The sequence below is a fragment of the Drosophila innubila genome, assembly GCF_004354385.1.
Source record: "Drosophila innubila isolate TH190305 chromosome 3L unlocalized genomic scaffold, UK_Dinn_1.0 0_D_3L, whole genome shotgun sequence".
Lineage (NCBI taxonomy): Eukaryota > Metazoa > Arthropoda > Insecta > Diptera > Drosophilidae > Drosophila > Drosophila innubila.
Genome location: NW_022995376.1, coordinates 14147842 through 14168748, shown reverse-complemented (window position 1 = coordinate 14168748; position 20907 = coordinate 14147842). Strand labels below are relative to the sequence as shown.

Here is a 20907-nt window from a genome sequence, read left to right as displayed (position 1 = left end):
ACATGTACGGAAGAGCAGTTTTTCATTGGAAATTTTTTATCGCTTTAATGTTGATAGTCAGCAAACGAAACATTTTCGTTTTTTCTATTTCTTTGTACTCGTGTATGTGGCCGAAAAAGCTCGTTAGGCAAAATAGATGAAGGTAAACAAATAATCGAATTTCGGAACACTTTTGAAATAGAAAAACCAAAGCATTGTAGCAAGATTATGAAGTACGACAAATGTGCAAAAGCACAAATTTAAATATAGACATAGATAAACATAAATAAAGATAAGCAAAAGGCAGTTAAATATAAGTATATTGTAGATAGAAATTGATAAAAAATTTTGTATATTGGACATAAATGCATATTAACTATTAGATAAACAAGGGGAAAGCCCCAAACTTAGATAGAATGTTGCTATCAAATCAATAAATATAAAGATAAGAAGATACATATTTTGAACTGACCACAAATAAAAAAGAGTTATGACAAAATGGATAAAAAATGTGTAGTCTGATCATAAAATACCTTCTTCAAATATTTAACAATTTTAAAAAGTTCGTATTCTATTAAAATTTGACTATCATCATTTTTCTTCCTTCCTGGCTAAGATATTATCTCTGCGCTTATTACTGATACCATCATCAGCGTTTTAAATCATTACAGGAAGTAGAAAGTACACTTAGGGATCGCTTCAGACTGAAACACGTTTCCCCGTTGCTGCAACCTTTTCATTTACAGTCGTGCCACATTGACACTGTCTACGTGCCACTGACTTTTAAGCCTTGTCGCCTCTCTCTGCCATTGTGGCAGCTTCAGGCTGTCCAACTGTCTGACTGTCCTTTCTGTTGGCCCGACTGCCTGCGTTCGACCCTCTTGCTGTCTGTACGTATTAAGAGCACATAAGCTGCCCTTAAACCCCTTTTTGTGAGGGACTCACGGGCTCTGTGTGCACACGCGTACCTACATTTAATACAAATTTGCCAGTTGTGTGTACTCCCAAAAGCCAATTACGTGCTCAAATGGCTACCGGAAATGAGAAAGAGAGAGAGAGGGGGAGTCAGTGGAAATATGCTAAGAGAAAGGCGGAAGGAGAGATGGAATGTTTGTGTTGAATAGAGAGTTCAGGTTTATGCCTTGCCATAACATTTATAAGATCACGTGCTCAATTATTTAGCCACTAAATAAATAAATAGCAGCAGTCTGACACGTGCCCAAGTCGTAACGACAATAAAGTTAAATTCTGACCGAATGTGGCGTCCATCGACATAATAAACTTCTTTCCGCCGCGGAAATTTAGTTGGGCACATTACTCATACGCAGCGTTGGATATTCTCGTATATTGCGTATACGCAGCGAGATAAATCGTTCGCTTTGTATAATTTGTATTAATTAATTAATCAACGCCAACAAAATCCGAAATCGAAAAGAACAAAAAAAAAACTTTGTTTGTTTTTGCTATGCTCTGTTTCTGTTGTTGTTGTTGCTGTTGTTCTTGTTGGGGTCGAATTCACGACCTCATTCTGTTGGGTGATAAAAATCGCGCAATTAGCTAGCGTTGATTTTCGCACAGGACATGCATATTTTATATAGTAAACAGGGCAATGGGAGGTATGGTTTTGGGTCTATGAAAGTAGAGTAGAGCGGTTTGAGCCAATTCTAATTTACTCGCATCTGGCGCAAAAATATAATTCACTTTAGCACATTGCTGGGGGGTCTGAGCGTTTAAACGAAGGTGCAAATTAAATCAACATGCATATCCGTTTGACACCATTTCGCAAATCACCCCAGCAGAATAAGCGAACAGAACGCTCAGAGGGAGTACAAAAGGTACAGACACGAGACCTGAAACTCCCTGTCCAACTGAGGACTGAAGGGAGGGACCTACAAAATGACGCGCATATTGCAAATGACCAAAAAAACACTGAAATCAGCAACAACAGCAAAATGTAGTGAAACTTTCTGTCCCATGTGCATGTGTATGTATCTCTATCTGTGTGTGTGTGTGTGTGTGTGTGTGTGTGTGTGTGTGTGTGTGACGCTAACCTTGTTATAAACTGGAGCGTGGATATGGCAAACTGGGAAATGGATAAAGGTAGGGGTACCATTTGGGGTGCTAGTTGAGAGTGAGTACAACAATAAAAAATAAGTGCAAACTTTTTTGAAATTCCTTCCACTTTTAATGTGCTTGTTGCTAGGACCATTGCCACAGACTCTATGTCGAGATTTACTGTGGAGTCCCTAACAACAAGAAAACAGCATTAGCGTTATATGGCAGATAGAAAGTTCCATCGGATTACATATTTGCATGCACTGACAGCAATAACTCCTGGGCTTAGAGTTACTGCAGGCAACTGAGGAGATTTTGTAATAACATACGTATATCGCTCTAGGCAGGTTTAAGACTTCAAACTGGTAGTCCTCTCTTGTGTGTAAAATCAATTCTTGTATAGGAAAACAAAGAGAGAGAGAGAGAGAGAGAGAGAGATAGCAATTAACCAAGATTACGATAGCAGAGAAGGGATATGAATGAATTTAATTGAAATAAATCAAAAACAATATCTATAAAATAGTTAGGTAAAGTTAAATATAATAAAACAATAGTGGAAATAATTTGTATTGAATATAAATAAAATATAGAAAAAAATAATAAATCTAATCATTAAGTGTGTTATCAAAAATAATAAACTTTGTTGTTTATTCCCACTTAATACAATTCCAAATACTGAATACTTTAAGCAAAGACCATAAATTAGAAAACTAAAATATGAATACTTAAAATACTATTTAAACATAAAATGGAGTAACAACAATTAAATAAATAATACAATACATATTATAAAATTAAGCTAAATAGAAATAAGAATACGAGAGCAAAACAGCCAACAATATAATAAACTGAAATTAAATAAGATAATTTTTGTGTCAAGTCAACCAAATTCCAGACAGAATAAATAAAAATTAATTATATGCATAGTACGTAAATAAATTGCCATATTTTATGGACACTTTGTCCGTCTGGCTTACTGTGTCTCTGTTTGTTTGGCTGGCTGACTTCTAGAGACAGCTAATATGCTCCCATTTAATTGTTTGCTGTGCTTAAAAATAGTTAATGCCACATAATCCGAAACTGAAATGGGGAAAAAGTGCGGTCCACTAAAATAATGCATTTTTGTTTGGGCAAAGTAAAACTTGGGGGGTGAACGTGACGTCTGACACTCGCTTAAATAAAAGATTTTTTAATTAAAAATATTTCACCTGCGAAAAGCGACGACGACACAATTTTCCTCTTTGCGCGCTCACATAAATAAATGCAGCCACGCACAGCAACAATAACATGAGGAAAAACAACAGTGAAAATGAGAGCAGGAACAGCAATTTAAAATACAAAGACACGAGACGACTACGCGTGTGAGGGAGAATTGAGAGGAGAGGAGAAGAAGGAGAAGTTGCCAGTTTGCCACTTTGCCACTTTGCCAGTGGGTCAAACTGAAAATGAGCCGTGGGCGTGAATATAAATAAATGAGCAGGCAAACGATGGACGATGAACGGAGGCCAACAAAGAAAAAAGGGCGCAGGCAATAATTAAACCGATATGTAAACAATTGAACGATAGGTGGCGCTCCAGGTGTCCACCGCAAATGACAACAAACACCCACAGCTTTACTCAGAAAATAAAGAGAAAGAAACAGAAAGAGAGAGGAGAGAGAGTGAGTGAGAACGACAAATGGTGGGTGGCAACTGAAATTAACCCATGACTTTAAAAACTTTCGTTAAGCGCTGTGTGCAAGAAAAATGACACAAATGATGGACACAGCTTAAACCAAGTGACAATGACAACACCAAAAAGGAACACAACAACAAGGACCACATGCTGTGTGTAAATGTATTTGAGTGTAAGTGTGCGTGTGCGTGTTGTTGGCGTGTCTGTGAGTGTGTCATCAGACACTGTTCGTCTTAACACGTAGTGCTAAATTTTGAAAGATGACCAAAATTGCTGCCATCACATTTGGGGCGTGTTGGGAGCAGTTTGACTCCATTATAAGTTGGATGAAGCAAATGAACACATCAGCTACGTAAATACATCACAAGAATCCACACAGTCCGTTTGTTAGTGGCGACTTGTATGTAAGTGATGGACATGACATTGCAAGAAATGATTAAAGCAGCAAGTGAAAAATTGTCACTTATTATTGCTTTCCTTCCTGAAATCACCATTAAAGAAGAAGAATATTTCCTTTAATTTCGTAGAGCATTTATCTCTTGTGTTTCGAAAGACATACACATTCATGATTTAAGCATTTTTGGAGCGTCTTTTGCATTTGAATGTCGATTTAAAATATGTTTAAGCTTGCATTTCTTACAATTTCCTTTTGAAATTCGTTTTTGGAAATGCCATTAGAAATTTATTGAGTTATCGTGACAGTCATTTGCATACACTTGAAGAAATAATTTACTGAATGGGGTACTTGAAAGATGCTAAAAAATTGTTCACATTTTGTATGAGACTTAATATATTAGTTTACACTTTAAATGATTTTAACTGAAATATATTTTTGTTATAATTTTAAAGATAATTTCAAAAAAATTAAGTAACAATCCAATTCTAAATTGAATTACAAATAAATATTGCAGAGATATTTAAAGGGTATCCCTCCGTTTACTATTTGTGTTCTTTATCTCAAATAAAAATGTCAATCTTTTGCTTGTAAAACCCTATTAAATATTCAATGCTTGTGTGGAAAGTGACTTATTTCTTGTTATTTTTATGGCAAATTTGACGGTTTGACATTTACAAATATATTTATATCAGATATATATTTACAACACTACTAGTATTTTGATACTTTGTAGCTCCAGTTTTTCGGTTCGAGGTTTAATCAGTTAATTAAGTTTTAAGCTGAAAAGTGTTTAATTCTTAATTATACTGTTATTGTGTTTACATTTGAACTTTCACATAACTTTTGATCTGATAAATATTAATAGCTCTGCATGTAAATTCATAAAAAGCATATCAGGAATAACAAAGTGGAGGAGCAATAACCAAGAAATTTTAATTATGTTGGCAAGGACAGGTACAGGTCGATGTAGGATGGCCAAAAGCAATATCAAGGCATCAAGGATATTGCGATGCAATTTTCATTTATGAGTTTGTCTGCTGCAGCTGCTCGTCAATATGAGTACAAAGAAAATTTCTGGACAATGTATTGTTTACAGGCAACTTACAAGCGGCTCTCAATTTGTAGCCGAAAACAGGAGCAACAACAAGAAGCGAAAGAACAGCAACTACTTGTATTACCGAAAGCCCGAACCGATTTATAGTCGTACATCATGGCGTATGCGTGCTATCTGCATTCAGACAAGCCAGTTTTCTTTGTCCAATCCGGTCATGTCCTTGTCCTGTCTCGTTCCCCTAGTTATCCTGTGCATGTGTATGCTTGGACATCTTAAGTTATTAATATAACTGCTGCTTAAGCTGAATATTTATGCAACTGTTTAGTAATAAAAGCTAAAGGCAAATAAATTAAGGAATAAAAATGAGATAAAAAAACGGCCAACGGGAAGAAAAGAAAAGCATGAAGAAAACACAAGAAACAGGACAAAAAATACGTGAAAAACTCTTTAAGCTTAATTCAAACTAAGTGGCTCAACATCAAGGCAAGTGACGACGACGTCAGCGCTGATGATGACCTGAAGAGCGTCATGCCAAAAACTGACTGAGGGGCAAGCGAGACGAGCAAAAATGAATGGCTCTCGACAGGCGCAATGTGCAACATGAGTCCAACAACAACAACAACAGCAACAGTGGCAGTGGCAAGTGGGCTAAACCACAACAAGCTCGCCAAAAACACCTTCAGGCTTGTGTCGGTTCTAGAACGGAATGGTGCGGGTCGCATTGGCTCTCAGCAAGGACCCCCTAATGAGTTGCCCTTATGGGGAGTGCCACAGTGGTTTGAATTCAATTCACAAACGGATTTAGAAATCTGAAGATCCTAAAAGCTCTAGTTGATTATCAATTGACATGACTAATTTCATCTAAGGAGTTTTCAGTTAAACAATTGTACTTCTTAATCCTTTTTCAATATTTCAATATCTTACGTTCCATTCTTAGATAGAGATTAATTTCTTTTGATCCCAAGTTGATTTAATTTCTTATTATACACAATTTACAAATTGTTTTATTTTTTTACTGCTGCAGTGTCATCATAATTTCATCTATAATCTGCACTCTGTATTTTTTTGAATAAACTGCTTCTTCCTAGTAATATTACTAATTCACTTTCTTTGAACCTTTATCTAAGTACTCTTCAGATTTTTTTTTCCCCATTCTCAATTATTCTTGTATGCTAATGGCAAGCAATCTTTAGCTAGTATTTAAAGCGGGTTTCCTTTGATATTAGCAACCACTGTAGTAACAGTGGGTTAGCAAATAATATGTACCGGGTGGCATCGACCAACTCTTGGTGGCTTACGAGTGTTGCATGCTCTCGGGCTCGAGGGCAGCGAATTATGTGCTTGCACTGAGTGCATTAGCACCCGGTTAGCATAAGGATGAGAATGTAAATGAGAATGTGAACGAGACTAGGAAGAGCAGGAGAGCGATGAGAGGGATGAGGGCTAAGGGTGAATGTGAGTGTGAGGTTAAGGATGTTAGTTTTAAGCGTTGCCCAGAAGAGGCGCCCATGTGGCATGCGGCGAGGCCAAGCGGAGGCATTGGAGCAAACTATTGTTATTGTTGTTCTCGAGGTTGAAGACCCAAAAACTGTGCCACAGCAATGCAGGGCACAGTAAATTATAGTTGCTGTTGCTGTTGTTGCTGCTGTTGCTGTTGTGCCTGCTGTGCTGTGCCCCAAAAAATGAAATCAAAATCAAATAAAGCCAGCGCACGTGAGTCAAGTCGAATCCCGACTGGGCTTGGCAATTGGAGCTGAAGTTTTGCCTGATGGCAGCCCATGCAAATTAAATTCGAGTGCTGATTGTCCCATCCCCTCCCTTTCCTTCACATTTCCTTCGGCCATTTCGGTCTAACCAAACGGAAAAGGGCCAAGAAAAAAGGGTCACAGGTGTACTTTGTGCCAATTTGCGTTTGTTTTGGCAGCAACTCTCAACGGAGGCAACATCACAATGCCACAAAATGCATGAGCCCAGGGACTGCCACACTTCCAATTTAGTTCAACACAATACGTTCTGAAATTCTGAAAATAATGAGCGCTCACATGAGAATGCAACTGACTTGTTTTAATGGGTTACCAAATATTGTGGCAGCAATTATGTAAAATCGAATCGATAAAGCAGAAAATTGCAAATTATATTTCACAAGAAGTGAGCTTGTTTACTTAGTAAATAATTGGGCACAAGTCTAACATAAATATATAATATTTCAAGTAAACTTTGGCTTTCAAACATAAACACAATTGTGCACAATATGCTTAGCACAGATTGCATTTCACATTTATCTTTAATAGTTTAGAAGTATAGGCTCACAAATTGCAACCCATATACATATAGGAATTGAGGAATTAGAAAATAAGCACTATTTTGTTTAATTAGAATTAAAGTAAGAAAAAAAATATATAAACTAATTTGAACAATTTTTACATGAAATATAACTCTTTCGCTAATTAAAATAAATTCTATTGTCAATTCTAAGAGTCTTTTAAATGTTTAAGAGAATATTTAGCTCTCAATGCTGGGCTAAAAAGTTGTACTTGAATTTCGAACGACTTAAGCAAGTTAGCAATGCAAATAGGAATCACATGCTCCATAAAGTAACATAAATGTTGGGAAATGGCAAATAAAAATTTACAACTAAATTATTTCTGAAACTTACAATAAGCTGTATGAAAGGAAGAAGACTCCGTAACAGTTTGTAAATGAAGATTAAACTTTAAAATATGCTTACTTGCATCTATGTATATGCAGTTTTAAGCACACTTAAGAGGTTCAAGCACTGCAGATGCTACCTTGTAACACACATCCTCCGCAAAAACACACACCCAGACACACACAACCAGACACACACACACAGATCTTTTCCACTTTGATGCAAGTACTGCATTACTAAAGGGAGAGCAAAAGATAGAGCATAGTAAATTAGCAAGTTAGTTGAGTTGTCAGATTGTTTAAAGCGCTTTTCCAATTCTATTTAAAAATGCTCTTTATAGTCACAACCACTCGGTGGTGCAGACAGTCGCCAAGTCAAATAAAGTCGACCCCATTGCTGATGCTCAACTTTGGTTTGGCTATCACAACCAAAATGAGCCAAGAGCCAAGGACAGCACATGAATGACGTATTCACATTATTCGCACACTTGAGTGAACCCAAAAAAAAAACTATTAGGAAATTCGACAGGCGAGCAAACCTGACTAAATGAACCCTGTATTTATTTTGTAAGCAATCAATATATTATATAAATCATTTAATTACACAATCGAAATTAATTATTATATTTTTTAATACAAATTTGTATTACAAATTTTATTATTATTTTGAAATAAAAATTGAAATTCGACTATTGATTCAGAATAATGACTATTAAAAATACCTTGAATAATACAATCCCTAGATTCAATTTTTAAGGGACTACGACTTCGATTTTTTGTTCCTGAAATTACTTTTTTTTTCATTAAAAGTGCGATTAGTGGCAAATTTTAAAATAAACTTGATCTGTTTTCAATACATTTTGGTGTCTCTAGATCTTAATGGGATCTGTCATGTCTCCATGACTTTGACCAATCTAGTAGACCCTCTGTACTTTTGAAGTACAGGGTGAAAAGGATAGACGTAGTCATGAAATGGGTCTGTCTGTCTGTCAGGCAGTCTGTCTGCCTGTCTGTACGATAGTTGATAGCTGATCCATTAGCACAATTGCTTGGACTGTTGCTTCAGCGACTCCTTGCCCCGTGTTGATGTCTTCCGAGTGGCAGCATCAATTCATCTTCTTAACGCTGCCAACAGGAGTTTATCATGCAATTTGATTTTAGCCCCATGCATTTTAGTTGGCTTTAACTATATAGATATGAATATGTATATTTGGTATAACACATGTTTTTTCCATTTGGTTTTGTTTGCAGAAAAGCTACCGAGGAAAGCAGAAAACCCTTGAAAATCAAAAGTAAACACAGGAGCAAGTAAAATAACACCGTGACGACACGCTGACAGCTGCAACGAGCTGCTGCCATGAGAGCTGCATCGGGTGCAGCGTTGCAGCAACAACAACAACAACACCAACAGGAAGAACATCAAATATTACAATAATAATAATAGTAAAACTAGCAGAGACAGTGGCAGTCTCAGTTGCAGTGTCAGCTGCCCCAATGATAACAACAATAGAGCCACAAGAGACACAACAAGCGGAAATCAAATTTAAAGATGCAAATTACAATTTGCATGCAAACGAAGAAGAAGACGAGCACCCAGAAAAAGAACAACAACAACAACAACAGCAAAAACAACAGCATTAGGAGGCAAACAATTGTATTGCCTGCACAATAAAATATTTGATTTTTTCGTGAATCCAGTATACATATCAGTGAGCGTCATTAAAATGATCAAAAAAGGCATTTTGATACAACGCAAAAGTCAGGAGGATGCCAGCTACACGAAACAGCTCAAAATGGAGCACGCCGATCTGGTGGCCGAAATGCAAACCGTCGAGAGTTTGCCCACACACGAGAGACTCCAGCTGGCAAGACTGTAAGTAGAACACTTTCGCATTATATTAATAGTTGGTAAGATTAGGAAAAGTTAAGTAAATATTCGAATCGCCAATTTTTAATCTTATTTTAGAACAAAAAATCTATACTATTCTATGTTGCCATAAAACACAATATTCTTAACATAGTCTTCAAACTGAATTGTTTTCAAAACAGAAATTTTAAAGATTTTTTTTTTTGCTTAATTTATTTAAATTTATTTACATCTATATTTCATAAATTTTCCCGCTAATGAGCTTAACTTTAACATGCAATTTTAAATGAATTTCAACATGTACAAAACGAAAGTGTGAAAGAATTAAATTTAATTGCTTTTGCAATAATAAAAGCACCACAAATTGAAAGCTGACAAGGGATTTTTCAGCTAAAATCGATGTGAAAGAAAGAAAACACATGTGGCATATGCTTCCTTTTAAATTGAGCAATAAAAATTTGTATTATTTTATGACCAACTGCAAGTGAGCTATAGCCAATTAAAGCCAAGGCTAACAAGGAATGGTTGCAAGCATTTGAAGTTACAATTCATATATAATTTGTTGTGCTTTTAACAATTAAATTCGCATTTAATTTAACGCTTCTTGTGTTATTTAAACTTTTGCTTTAGGGGCTCTAGGGACTTGAGCATAGTCATGCAAGTCCATGCACGTTCATGCGTGCAGCAACCACAGCAAAGTAAACTTTTTGCAGTGAGAGATGAAAAGTTTTGATTGATTTTAACTAAGTTTCTCTGTGGCAAGAGTAAACTAGAGTAAAGAATTGATATATGTACTCGTACTTAAGAGATGATCTCTAGGAATTTATTTAAGTCAAATAAAACTCGAATTTGTTAAGTATTAATTATAATATTTAAAGAAAATTGCAAAAATAATAAGTTAAAGTTTTTGTTTAAATTTGTATGAAGTAAGATTGAACATTTTGCTATTTAAAATAAAAGTCAATCTTCAATAACTTATACTAATCATAAATTAATAATCGAAATTGGAAAATTTAAGATAAAAGAATTTTAAAGGGTAGATATACTTTTTTGTTAAAAAAGATAAAATTAATAAATAATAAAATAATAAGAAAAACTCCAGATTATGCCATTTATTCAGATAGTAATTTTCTGGATTGATTTTTTGAACTGAACTCTTATTTAAATAAATTGTGTTTCTTTTCTCATCCAATCGTTTAGTCGACGAGCCCAGCAGCTGAAACTCGCCCGGCAGAAGGAGAAGGAATGGTTGAAGCTGCAACGGGCCAAGGGGCAAACGGGTAGTGGCGGTGGCACTGTTAGCAATCTGTTAAATGGCAGCGGTGGCGACACCACACATCATTTTCGGCATGCCAACGGATCCAGCACATTGAGTGGCAGACGGCACATATCTTTTGAGAACAGTGTGGTGCTTTTGGAGGCGGCATCTAGGAATGATATGCCAGAGGTGGCAGCACTGCTGCAACATGGCATCACCCCGGATGCGGCCAATGAGGATGGACTGACGGCGCTGCATCAGTGTTGCATCGATAACAATGTGGACATGCTGCGGCTGCTGCTCGACTATGGGGCCAATGTGGACTCGCAGGACAGTGATAAATGGACGCCGTTGCATGCGGCTGCCACCTGCGGTCACTTGGAGTTGGTGCGCATACTCATCCGGCATAATGCCAATCTGCTGGCGGTCAACACCGACGGCAATATGCCCTATGATCTGTGCGATGACGAGAACACGCTCGACTTCATCGAGGGCGAAATGGCACAACGTGGCGTCACCCAGGAACTGATCGATGAGACACGTTCGTCCACGGAGCGTGTCATGCTTAAGGATCTAATGGAGCTCACACGCACAGGTGGCGATCTCGAGGAGCCAGATTATCAAGGTGCCACACCCGTAAGTCAGATTAATCGTATTTATTGTTACACAAATTAAATGTCTTGTACTTCCTCATACAGCTGCATATAGCTTCTGCCAATGGTTATGTTCGCGTGGTGGAATTTCTGCTGGAGCAGCATGTCAATGTGGATGCCATGGACAAGGATCTGTGGACACCGGTGCATGCGGCAGCATGTTGGGGGCATGTAAGTCAAAAAAGGAATCATATTCTTGCAGCTTGTAATCTATACTGAATACTATATATTGACAGCTTGAAGTGCTGGAGATGCTTGCGCAATGTGGCGCCGATTTGAATGTGCGTAACAAGGATGAGGAAACACCCTCGGGTAAGTTGCGGTTACAACCACTGTTGCCACTTTATTTAAATAGTTGTTACCAGAAAATTAATTAAATGAAATGCCTGCAATTTAAAACTGCGTATAAATTTAAAGTGATACATATGTATTCATTAGTTGTTAGTAAGGGTAATGCTTTTACAATTGAATGCGACTTTTCGTTTGAAAAATACCCAAGAAAAATATTATGCACATTTTTATAATATAAAAAATAAACCAGAAAAAAGTGTTTTTATTTGTAACGATTTCACTAGCACTACTTTTTACAATGCTAGTGAAATGAAATTTCATTAGCACTACTTTTGTTAATGCTAATTAAAAAGTAATGATAATGCTTATGGACCCAACTCTGGTAACTGATGTGTAAAAACTCGACTACAATCTCTTCCTCTCTTTCTCTCAACTCTCTCCCTAGATATCTGTGAGGATCCTGAGATACGTGAACGCATTGAGCAGCTGAAAACGGAACAGGAGAGCAAACGACTGGCGGAGGCGCAACGACGGCGCGTTCGACGCTCCCAGAGTAACAATACCAGGTACGATATCCACATATATATTCCACTCGATTTGCTTAAAATCTAATCTATCTTTGTCATACTCTCTCTCTGTCTCTCTGTGCTTAGAGCCCAATCGGTGCGTCGCACCAGCCTGCGGGACAAAACGCTTACAACCAAAAAGGATGCCGTCGAAGAGGCTCGTCTGCGTCTGCAGGCACAGGAGGCGACGGATACGACCTCCACATCGACAGCAACCGTTGCTGATCTGCCTAATGGTTATGGCTATCACACCACCAACAGCAGTGGCAACAACAGCAGCAGCAACAACAACAACAACAGCAGCAGCAATGCTGAGAAGCGACCCTCCAACGCCAGCTTGAATGGCCAATTGTTATCGCACTCGAAATCCGCGGATGCGGTGGACAATGTAACGCTCACAACGACACATTCCTATCTGCCACGTCGTCCGCCCGACGGACGCGAAAACGATGAGCAGCTGCTGCTCAAGGCCCAAGGAGCTGGTGACTCAAGTGGCGGTGGCGAGCTGCAACGTGCCACATCTGCCGCAGCTGTCATACTGACTGACAAGGGCACCGCTGCGAGCGCTGAAGCGGTGCAAATTCAATCCTCCAAAGAGGCGGGCAATGGCAAAATCAACGTACAGGTCACCGTTCTAGTGGGTGAGTAATCAGACATCCCTAATCCCAGACATAAAGCACATAAAGCGACACACCTTAGCACACACAGATACACTCACACACACACACACACTCGAAGAACTCAAACCGTAGCTAGCACCAATCAAGAAGCGCCGCTTAAATGCTTCCTTTTGTGTCAATGTCAATGTCTAATGTGTATTTAACGACTCTACTAAAAAGAAAGTCAAGTCAAATACGCTGACAGCATGTCTATTGTGTGGCATGCTCGACTAATGCATACGCTGTAGTCTTCATTTGTTTAGTGTGACTCTTCAGTCAGTAATTTGTCTTACATTTATTTCACTTTTTCAATTTGTTTGCTTTTCATTTGTATGTTTTTTCTTTTACTGTAAATACACAAAACTTATTTCATTTTCTTTTCCATTTCATTTACTTCAATTATGTTTTAGGTTTTTCTTTTGCTTTTCAAACATAATTAATTGATAGTTGGAAAAAGAAGAGTATAGTCGTAGTAAAGCATACCCTAACTTTCACGAACTTTAGGCTTCTATTAATGACTTTAAATAATTAAAATAAATTGCCTTAAATACTTTAGTTAGCTTTAGCTTTTAAATAGTAGTTTTATAGACAAATAATAACAGTTAAGAAAAGATTTTAGTATGTAATATGCAAAAAAATTTTAAAATAGTTCTCAAATTAAATTATAATGCGTAAATTATAATATTGTGTTGGAAGAAAATATTCTAAGTTATTATAGGTCTGCTTTCATGACTTTTGACATATATATTTTCAATACATTTTTCATTTGACTAGTTTCGAGGTTTTCTTTTACTATAAGTTTAAATTCTCATACTGAAGTCTTAAGTGCGTTCTTACATTATAATTTTATACTCAACACTCACAAACTTTTGCTAGTAACTGAGTTATAGGGTATACAAAATACATTCAAAGAGACTTTATATAAAAATATATAAAAAAGTTGAATAACATTTGCTTGTAATTTTATGTTTATTTTGTCTGCTTGGCTCGTTGCGCTCGTTTTGTGTCGTCTCTGCCTGCCCGCATTATCATCAACACCACAACCAAACCACCAAACCACCAAACAACAAACCAACCAAACAACCAACCACCCACAATCAACCATCAACACTACCAAAAAAAAACAAAAACGCATCATGTAGACACAAATAGCACGCATCATCAGCAGCAGCACCACCAGCAACATCTTCATCAGCAACATCAACAACAGTTGCAGCAACATGCGCTGCTGTTGCAACATCAGCAGCAGCAGCAACAGCAGCAGCAGCAGCAATATGTTGCTATGGATGCGGGTGCCGTTACTTTATCAAATTTGAAAAAGCAACGTTCGCTATCGCGTACTGCAAATGTGCTTAACAATTTCGAACTCTCATCAACAACAACAACTGCAGCCGCAGCCGCAGCAGCAGCAGCAAGTGCAACAACTGCTACAACAACAACAACTAATGGTTCTGTTTTAGGAGCCGCCACTACGGTTAATCACAATAACAACAACAACAACAATAACAACAGCAGCGCTAACAATAATAACAACAACGGTGCTGGACCAATTGCCACACAGCCTCTCGGACTCGGTTCAATGAGTCCCAGTTTGCTGGACTTTGAGGCAGCTGTGCCGGCGGCAGCGGCCAATGCGAATTCCGTTAACAAATTCAGTGGCATCACCGGCGATGTGGTCAGCGATAGCACAAGTTCCGGTCGCAAGTGCTGTGTCCTAATGTAAAAACAGCATTAGCACACGGATAACTGCAGATAAAAACAGGGTATTACAAAGGATTGCCAGCCGTTAAGCTTACCAAAATTTGTGTGGGGGAAAACAGGGGGTAGGGGAAATGGGGTAGTTGGATAATCTGGCTAAACATGGGAGGGATTATGCGTATATATGTTATATATGTACTTGTTAATGCAAACAATTAGCAATTTTGAAATGCCTGGCAACAGAAAATGGATAGCAAGCAAAAGTGTCTTTTTATTAGCATTTTAGTAAATGAAGGAATTCAAACAAAGAGAAATTGAATTCAATTGTAAATGATAAATGATAAATAATAATTGTAAAATGATTAAATGTGTAATGGGTTCAATTCTATGAGCTCTACTTTCGAGAAAACGGCTCAAAGTCGTGGCATTTTCCTAAGCCAGAGAAAAAAAAACAGTAAGCAAACACACACACACACACACAACACATACGATACAAATTTATATATACGATATATGTATATGTTTACACATTTTAATGTTTATTAAAGGAATAGAAAAAACGAAAAAAACAAAAAAACTAAAACCAATTTGATGTGAGCTGTTTACGCTAGTTTATAGATGTTAAGAAATTGTTAAGAAAAATGTTAAGAACTTTTGTTTTTTGCTAGTTCTTAAACTTTTGCTTCGTATGTGCATGCGTGAAATGTGAAATGGCAAAGCAAAGTATTATGCAAAAGTATAAAGTATATATACATACATATAATTAATTCAAATACATACATACATATATTAGCGAAATTCTAGCTACTTATAAAATGAAGGCAGCAAACAAAGCAATGCAATAGTTTAATTGCAAGCACATAAGCAATTCAACAAAAAATAAATGAAAAATCTTCATATATTCATCTAAATGTCAAATAGTTTAAATTGCATACATTGCAGCTTCCAATTGAAAATAAAAACACATATAATTTGTTTACACTAATAATAATTGTTTCAATATTCTTTACTAGTATTTCATTATTAAATGCAATTACTTTGCTCTGCGTGATTTGAATTTAGTTAGTATGCAAATTGTATTGTTTATTATACATAAATAATTTATACAATTTTTAGCGTCTACATTAACGAAAATTCCAGATAATTAAGTATAAAATACAACGCGCAATTTAGCAATGAGACTTTTCTTTCAATTATTTAGTCCAAAGCGTGCTATTTATTGGCAGTATCAAAATGTTTTATAAAATAAACGAATGAAAAAAAAACCAATGAAACAAATATCCTAAATTACAGTGCTGTTATCTTTATTTGTAACCTTTTTGGCAAGGATATTTTAAATTTTGCATATAGAACGTGTAAGTATTCTATAAAATATTTATTATCTATACCTAACAAATAGGTATTCAAATTAATATACACCTCTGCAACTAGCACTCTTTAAAGGTAAGAAACCGATGTATATTTCTTCATTCAAATTTTATTACAGTATTTCACATTCAGATTATTGTAATCTATTTTATTTTAGCTTTTTGCTTTTTTTGTAAACGATCTATTCTTCTATCCACGACATGTCGCAGGCGGCGGTCTGGTTTCACCAACTCACTCTCTGCCATTGGCTCGATAACTTGACCCTTGCGTGTGATAACCGCCGGACGTGTCATCATGCGGAATGCCGTTTCCGGCACAAAATTACGTCCAATTGGTGCGCGTATACTGGCCTCATAATCGGCCAGGGATTTAAAGGGGAACGGTATGGTGGAGACCATATGGGAACGCGCCTGTTTGTTTGTTGTCTCATTGATGTAAAGATTATCCTTGTTGTCGTCTCGTCGCTTTTCCGGTGCCGATAACTTCAGTAACAATCGCTTGTTGCGTCTTTTGATAACATCCTGGGATATGCCAGCACCCGCCCAGGATCCCCAGCCGGGCATAGCTAGTTGCAGCTCTGAGTTCTTTACCTCAGAGTCTTTCGTCTTATCCTTGTTAAAATCAGCTATAATATCATCATCCTCAAAGGCCTGACTAATGGTCAGCTGACGCTCGGCGGCTGCATCAGTCTCATCATAGTCTGCCTCATCGTCATCCGCTAGAGCATCGTTCATTGCATCCGAAGAACGCATGCTTTGTTTCCATGTTATGGTCGCCACCTTGTTCGGATCAATGGTGCTTACAGCTGTTGGATCTGCATCCTTTGCCTTCTCAACAGAATTATTTAACTCGTTAACATCTAAAACCGGCTTTATTTGCTCTTCTTCTGCGTTGAGCGGCTCATCAATTTCCACACGTTGACTCTTCTTCTTAAAAGTCAAATCTTTAAGTGTTTTTAATTCATCTCGCTTCTTTTTTGATGGCTTGGCTTTCATTTTAGGCTGTTTGAGTTTCTCTACTTGTTTTTTCAGCTTTTCCAGCTTTTTACTAACCTTTTGGCGTAAGTTTTCCTCATGCTGCTCGAACATATCCTCAATTGTTTCAGTTTTTGCGGACGATTCAACTTCCTCCACCACCCAGCCATTTTCCACAGTAGCAACGGATTTTTTCTTTTTAGGTGTGTTCTTTTTAGGCACTTTAGGGAGTTTCTTTTCCTTTTGCAGGTTCTCTTCCTCAGCAGCTTTCAGCTCGGCACGATGCTCGGCAAGGTGTTTTTCATTTAAATTACGCTCAGTCCAATACTTACGCCAGTTGGGATCGTTACTGTCATCTGGAACCTCGGTTTTTGCTGTTGCTTTGCCTTTGGTCCAAGGATTAAATGGATCGTTAACCTCTTGCTCATTGGTTTCCATCTCTTCAGCGTGGTCATCTTCACTATCAGTATCCACTTTTTTTTCAGTTAATTGTCGACTGACTGCCAATTGTTCCGCAAGATCTTTGCGGACATCCTTGTCGTACTTGGCGCGCACCTGCAGATTCTTGGCCCATGTGCCGGTGTTCTTGTGCCGCAAACTGGCTCGTTCCATCACACGACTCTTTTCCAGCGCGTTAAGTTTCTCCAGCGCTGCTTCCGGATTCGTCTTTTGCAGCACTTCAAACTCCTTCATTTGCTCCAAAATCTTTTGCCTTTTCTGCAGCTTGTGATATTTCTTGGACTTGATTTTATTCTGCATGCGTGCCTTAGCCGACTTTTGGGACTCGCGCATCCTTAGATAAGCTAACTCCCTGCGTCGAGCGAAGAGCTCATCGCGGGTCATTTTCTTTTGGAGCAGCTCTCGTTCTTGTTGGGCCAAGGCTTTCTCATCCGTGGTATCGCCGATTTGAGCTTTACGCAACTCCCGCAACTTTTTATCGCTGGCCTGAAGCTCTTTGGCCAAATCCGATTTAAGTCTCGTGTTCAGTTTGTTGACATGAGCCGCTGTATTGATGTGAATCGTTTCTGATGGAATAGGAAATATCTGAAAGAACAGCAACTTAAATATCGCATACCCTTATTCACACAGTATTTATTTAGATCTTACCTGAGTTTCTGCGGATCGCTGCTGGGCCACAACGGCATCCCAGCGGCCCAATTTCTTCTTGACACCTTCATAGCCAATTTTCCGCTTGATGCGATCGGCTGCTGGTTTTTCCAGAGGCTTCTGCAACACCTTCTTGGTACTGTGTACATTTTTCAACTGCTTCCCTGTCTCAATGTGTTTCGAGGTACGCAATATCTGCACCAAATCGTTCAAGCCCACTGCCTTGGATGCATGCTCCGTGTTGTTGTTTCTCTTCACAAGCTGAAATTCATCCTGTTGCGGCTGGCGCTCGTCGCGTGTCGATTTGCGAATGTGCTGCACGTTCCCAAGGTTGCTAATTGCCTGCAGCAGTTTCTTGTGAGCCCTGGGATTATATTGCTCTTCATCGTCACTCATATTTATGAAAATTTAATACAAGAATTTAACAAAACACGCGGTACTGAAACAGCTGTCAATATGTGCTATCGATAGAAGCTAAGCACACAAGGGCGAGGTATCGTTTTCTTTATTTTTGTAGGTAGGTACGCTGCTCAGGCACAGGGCAGTCAACTTTTTAATGAAAAAATAGCTGTTTCTGGTGGATAAACGTCTTAAAAAAGGTGTATTTCAGAAGAAAAATATTTTAACATTAGTTTTTATTTGATAATGCCAGACTTTGAGATATTTGGCGTATTCATGTTGTTCAATAATCGAAATAGCCAGAGCTAGCTATAAAATAGCTAAATTGCACAAGCACTGTGCAGACAAAATAATAAAGTCATCGTCGTAAATTATCGAATAGTTTCAATCGATATTTATTAATTGTGTAAATATTACAGTATCGATAGACCGATACCATAATATTATCCCTGCATGTAGACGCGAAATTATTAAACAATTTCGGCTGCATCGTGCCATGGCCGATACAAAATCTGGCCGTTATGCGAGCAGCAGCGCCGCTGTATCTCCTCTAGTGCAAAGCCCCGAGAATCTAGAGTGCAAAAACTTTCAAGAATACCTGCGGACTCGCCAAACTCCCGAATCGCTGGAGAAGCTCTACAATTACCCACCCATTTGCTTGGCTGTCTATCGCGAGTTGCCTGAAATTGCACGACAGTTTGTAATTCGGATACTATTTGTTGATCAGCCGGTACCACAGGCCGTTGTCAGCTCGTGGGGTGCACAACGGGTTGCCAAGTAAGTGACACAGCTCGCATTCATTGGATTTCGGTTAAGCCGGCAAAGGGATATTTAATTAATGAAATCCTTTGCAGAGAACAAACAGAGGCCACAAGCTGCCTGACTGCTTTGAATGTGTGGCGCGTTACGGCCATACCGGGTGGCCTGGCCGCATGGGAGTTGTCACCCACATTCAAAAAGAGCGTGCGTCAAGTGCTGCTGGGCGGCGGAAAGCCTTGGGCGATGACCAATACTCTGGATAAGGATTCGAAGCCACGCGATATTGCATTCTTGGACACGTATGCCATGTCACGCTGGCGCTGTGTCCTGCATTACATGGTGGGCACGGGCAGTCGCAATGGAGGCACCGATGCCGAGGCCATTAGCCCAGATGCTGTGCGAATTCTGCTGCATGCCAATCTGATGAAGCGTGACGAACGCGATGGAATCACCATAACACGGCAGGGCTTTCAGTTCCTGCTGCTGGACACACGTGCTCAGGTCTGGCATTTTATGCTTCAGTATTTGGAAACATGCGAGGAGCGTGGCATTCCGTTGCCCGAATGCTTGTCCATGCTGTTCCAGCTGAGCTTCTCAACCCTGGGACGCGACTACAGCTCTGACGGCATGAGCAACCAGATGCTGACATTCCTGCAGCATCTACGGGAATTTGGTCTGGTGTTTCAGCGCAAGCGCAAGGAGGGACGCTTCTATCCCACACGACTGGCACTGAATGTTACCAACAAGGATGCAGCGCAGGCATCTACCTCGGCGGACGATGAACGCATGCAGGAACGAGGCTACATTGTGGTAGAAACAAACTATCGCGTATACGCCTATACAGATTCACAGCTGCAGGTGGCTGTCCTGGGTCTGTTCACTGAGTTGCTTTATCGTTTCCCCAATCTTGTTGTGGGTGTCCTTACCCGAGATTCCGTACGCCAAGCGTTGCGTGGCGGCATCACAGCTGAGCAAATTGTCAGCTATCTGGAGCAGTACGCCCATCCCAATATGAAACTAGTCGAGTCGGCTATACAATCGAAATCCTGCCTGCCGCCCACAGTTGTGGACCAAATCAAGCTCTGGGAAATGGAACGCAATCGTTTCACTTACACGGAAGGCGTCGTCTATAATCAGTTCCTCTCACAAAATGACTTTGTCACGCTGCGCGACTACGCACAGTCCATCAACATGCTGGTGTGGCAGAATGAACGCACTCGCACCATGGTTGTCCAAAAGAACGGACATGACGACGTCAAGCGCTATTGGAAGAAGTACTCAAAGAGCGGCGGCTAGCGCCCATTAATCATATACCGTAAACCATACTTTGTATTTAAGCTAACTCGTTTAATTGTATAAATAAGTTAACAACGCGTTCTAGCAGTTGCCTTTGTAACAAGCACAAATTTGAATTGTTATCCATCGATTTAAGGCAACTGTAGACGCACTCACTAATAAATTGGTACAGCTCCATCTCTACACGTAATTCAGATGTTTGTC

At 38.8% G+C, this 20907-nt stretch overlaps 3 protein-coding genes across 6 annotated transcripts in view; 2 read left to right on the top strand and 1 right to left on the bottom strand.

The window, feature by feature from the left end:
• Positions 1 to 15242, top strand: part of LOC117788056 (protein phosphatase 1 regulatory subunit 16A) — a 38494-nt gene extending 23252 nt beyond the window's left edge. For 3 of the 4 annotated variants that reach the window (XM_034626712.1, XM_034626711.1, XM_034626713.1), the window contains 7 exons: positions 9060 to 9681; positions 10876 to 11569; positions 11632 to 11757; positions 11823 to 11898; positions 12323 to 12443; positions 12531 to 13084; positions 14245 to 15242. In XM_034626712.1, coding sequence (XP_034482603.1) covers positions 9533 to 9681; positions 10876 to 11569; positions 11632 to 11757; positions 11823 to 11898; positions 12323 to 12443; positions 12531 to 13084; positions 14245 to 14825 — 2301 coding nt within the window. In that variant the 5' untranslated portion in view covers positions 9060 to 9532 and the 3' untranslated portion in view covers positions 14826 to 15242. The remainder of the gene's footprint in view (positions 1 to 9059; positions 9682 to 10875; positions 11570 to 11631; positions 11758 to 11822; positions 11899 to 12322; positions 12444 to 12530; positions 13085 to 14244) is intronic. The other variant, XM_034626714.1, reaches the window with a different exon arrangement.
• An 841-nt stretch (positions 15243 to 16083) lies between these two features.
• LOC117788057 (U3 small nucleolar RNA-associated protein 14 homolog A) lies at positions 16084 to 18697 on the bottom strand. Its single transcript, XM_034626715.1, has 2 exons — positions 18250 to 18697; positions 16084 to 18186 (listed from the first exon to the last, which is right to left on the bottom strand). The coding sequence occupies exons 1-2, from the start codon at positions 18643 to 18645 to the stop codon at positions 16312 to 16314; spliced, it is 2271 nt and encodes a 756-aa protein (XP_034482606.1). The 5' UTR covers positions 18646 to 18697; the 3' UTR covers positions 16084 to 16311.
• Positions 18698 to 19085: 388 nt separating this feature from the next.
• Positions 19086 to 20892, top strand: LOC117787544 (general transcription factor IIH subunit 4). The gene is made up of 2 exons (XM_034626089.1): positions 19086 to 19425; positions 19503 to 20892. The coding sequence occupies exons 1-2, from the start codon at positions 19145 to 19147 to the stop codon at positions 20701 to 20703; spliced, it is 1482 nt and encodes a 493-aa protein (XP_034481980.1). The 5' UTR covers positions 19086 to 19144; the 3' UTR covers positions 20704 to 20892.
• The last annotated feature ends 15 nt before the right edge of the window (positions 20893 to 20907 follow it).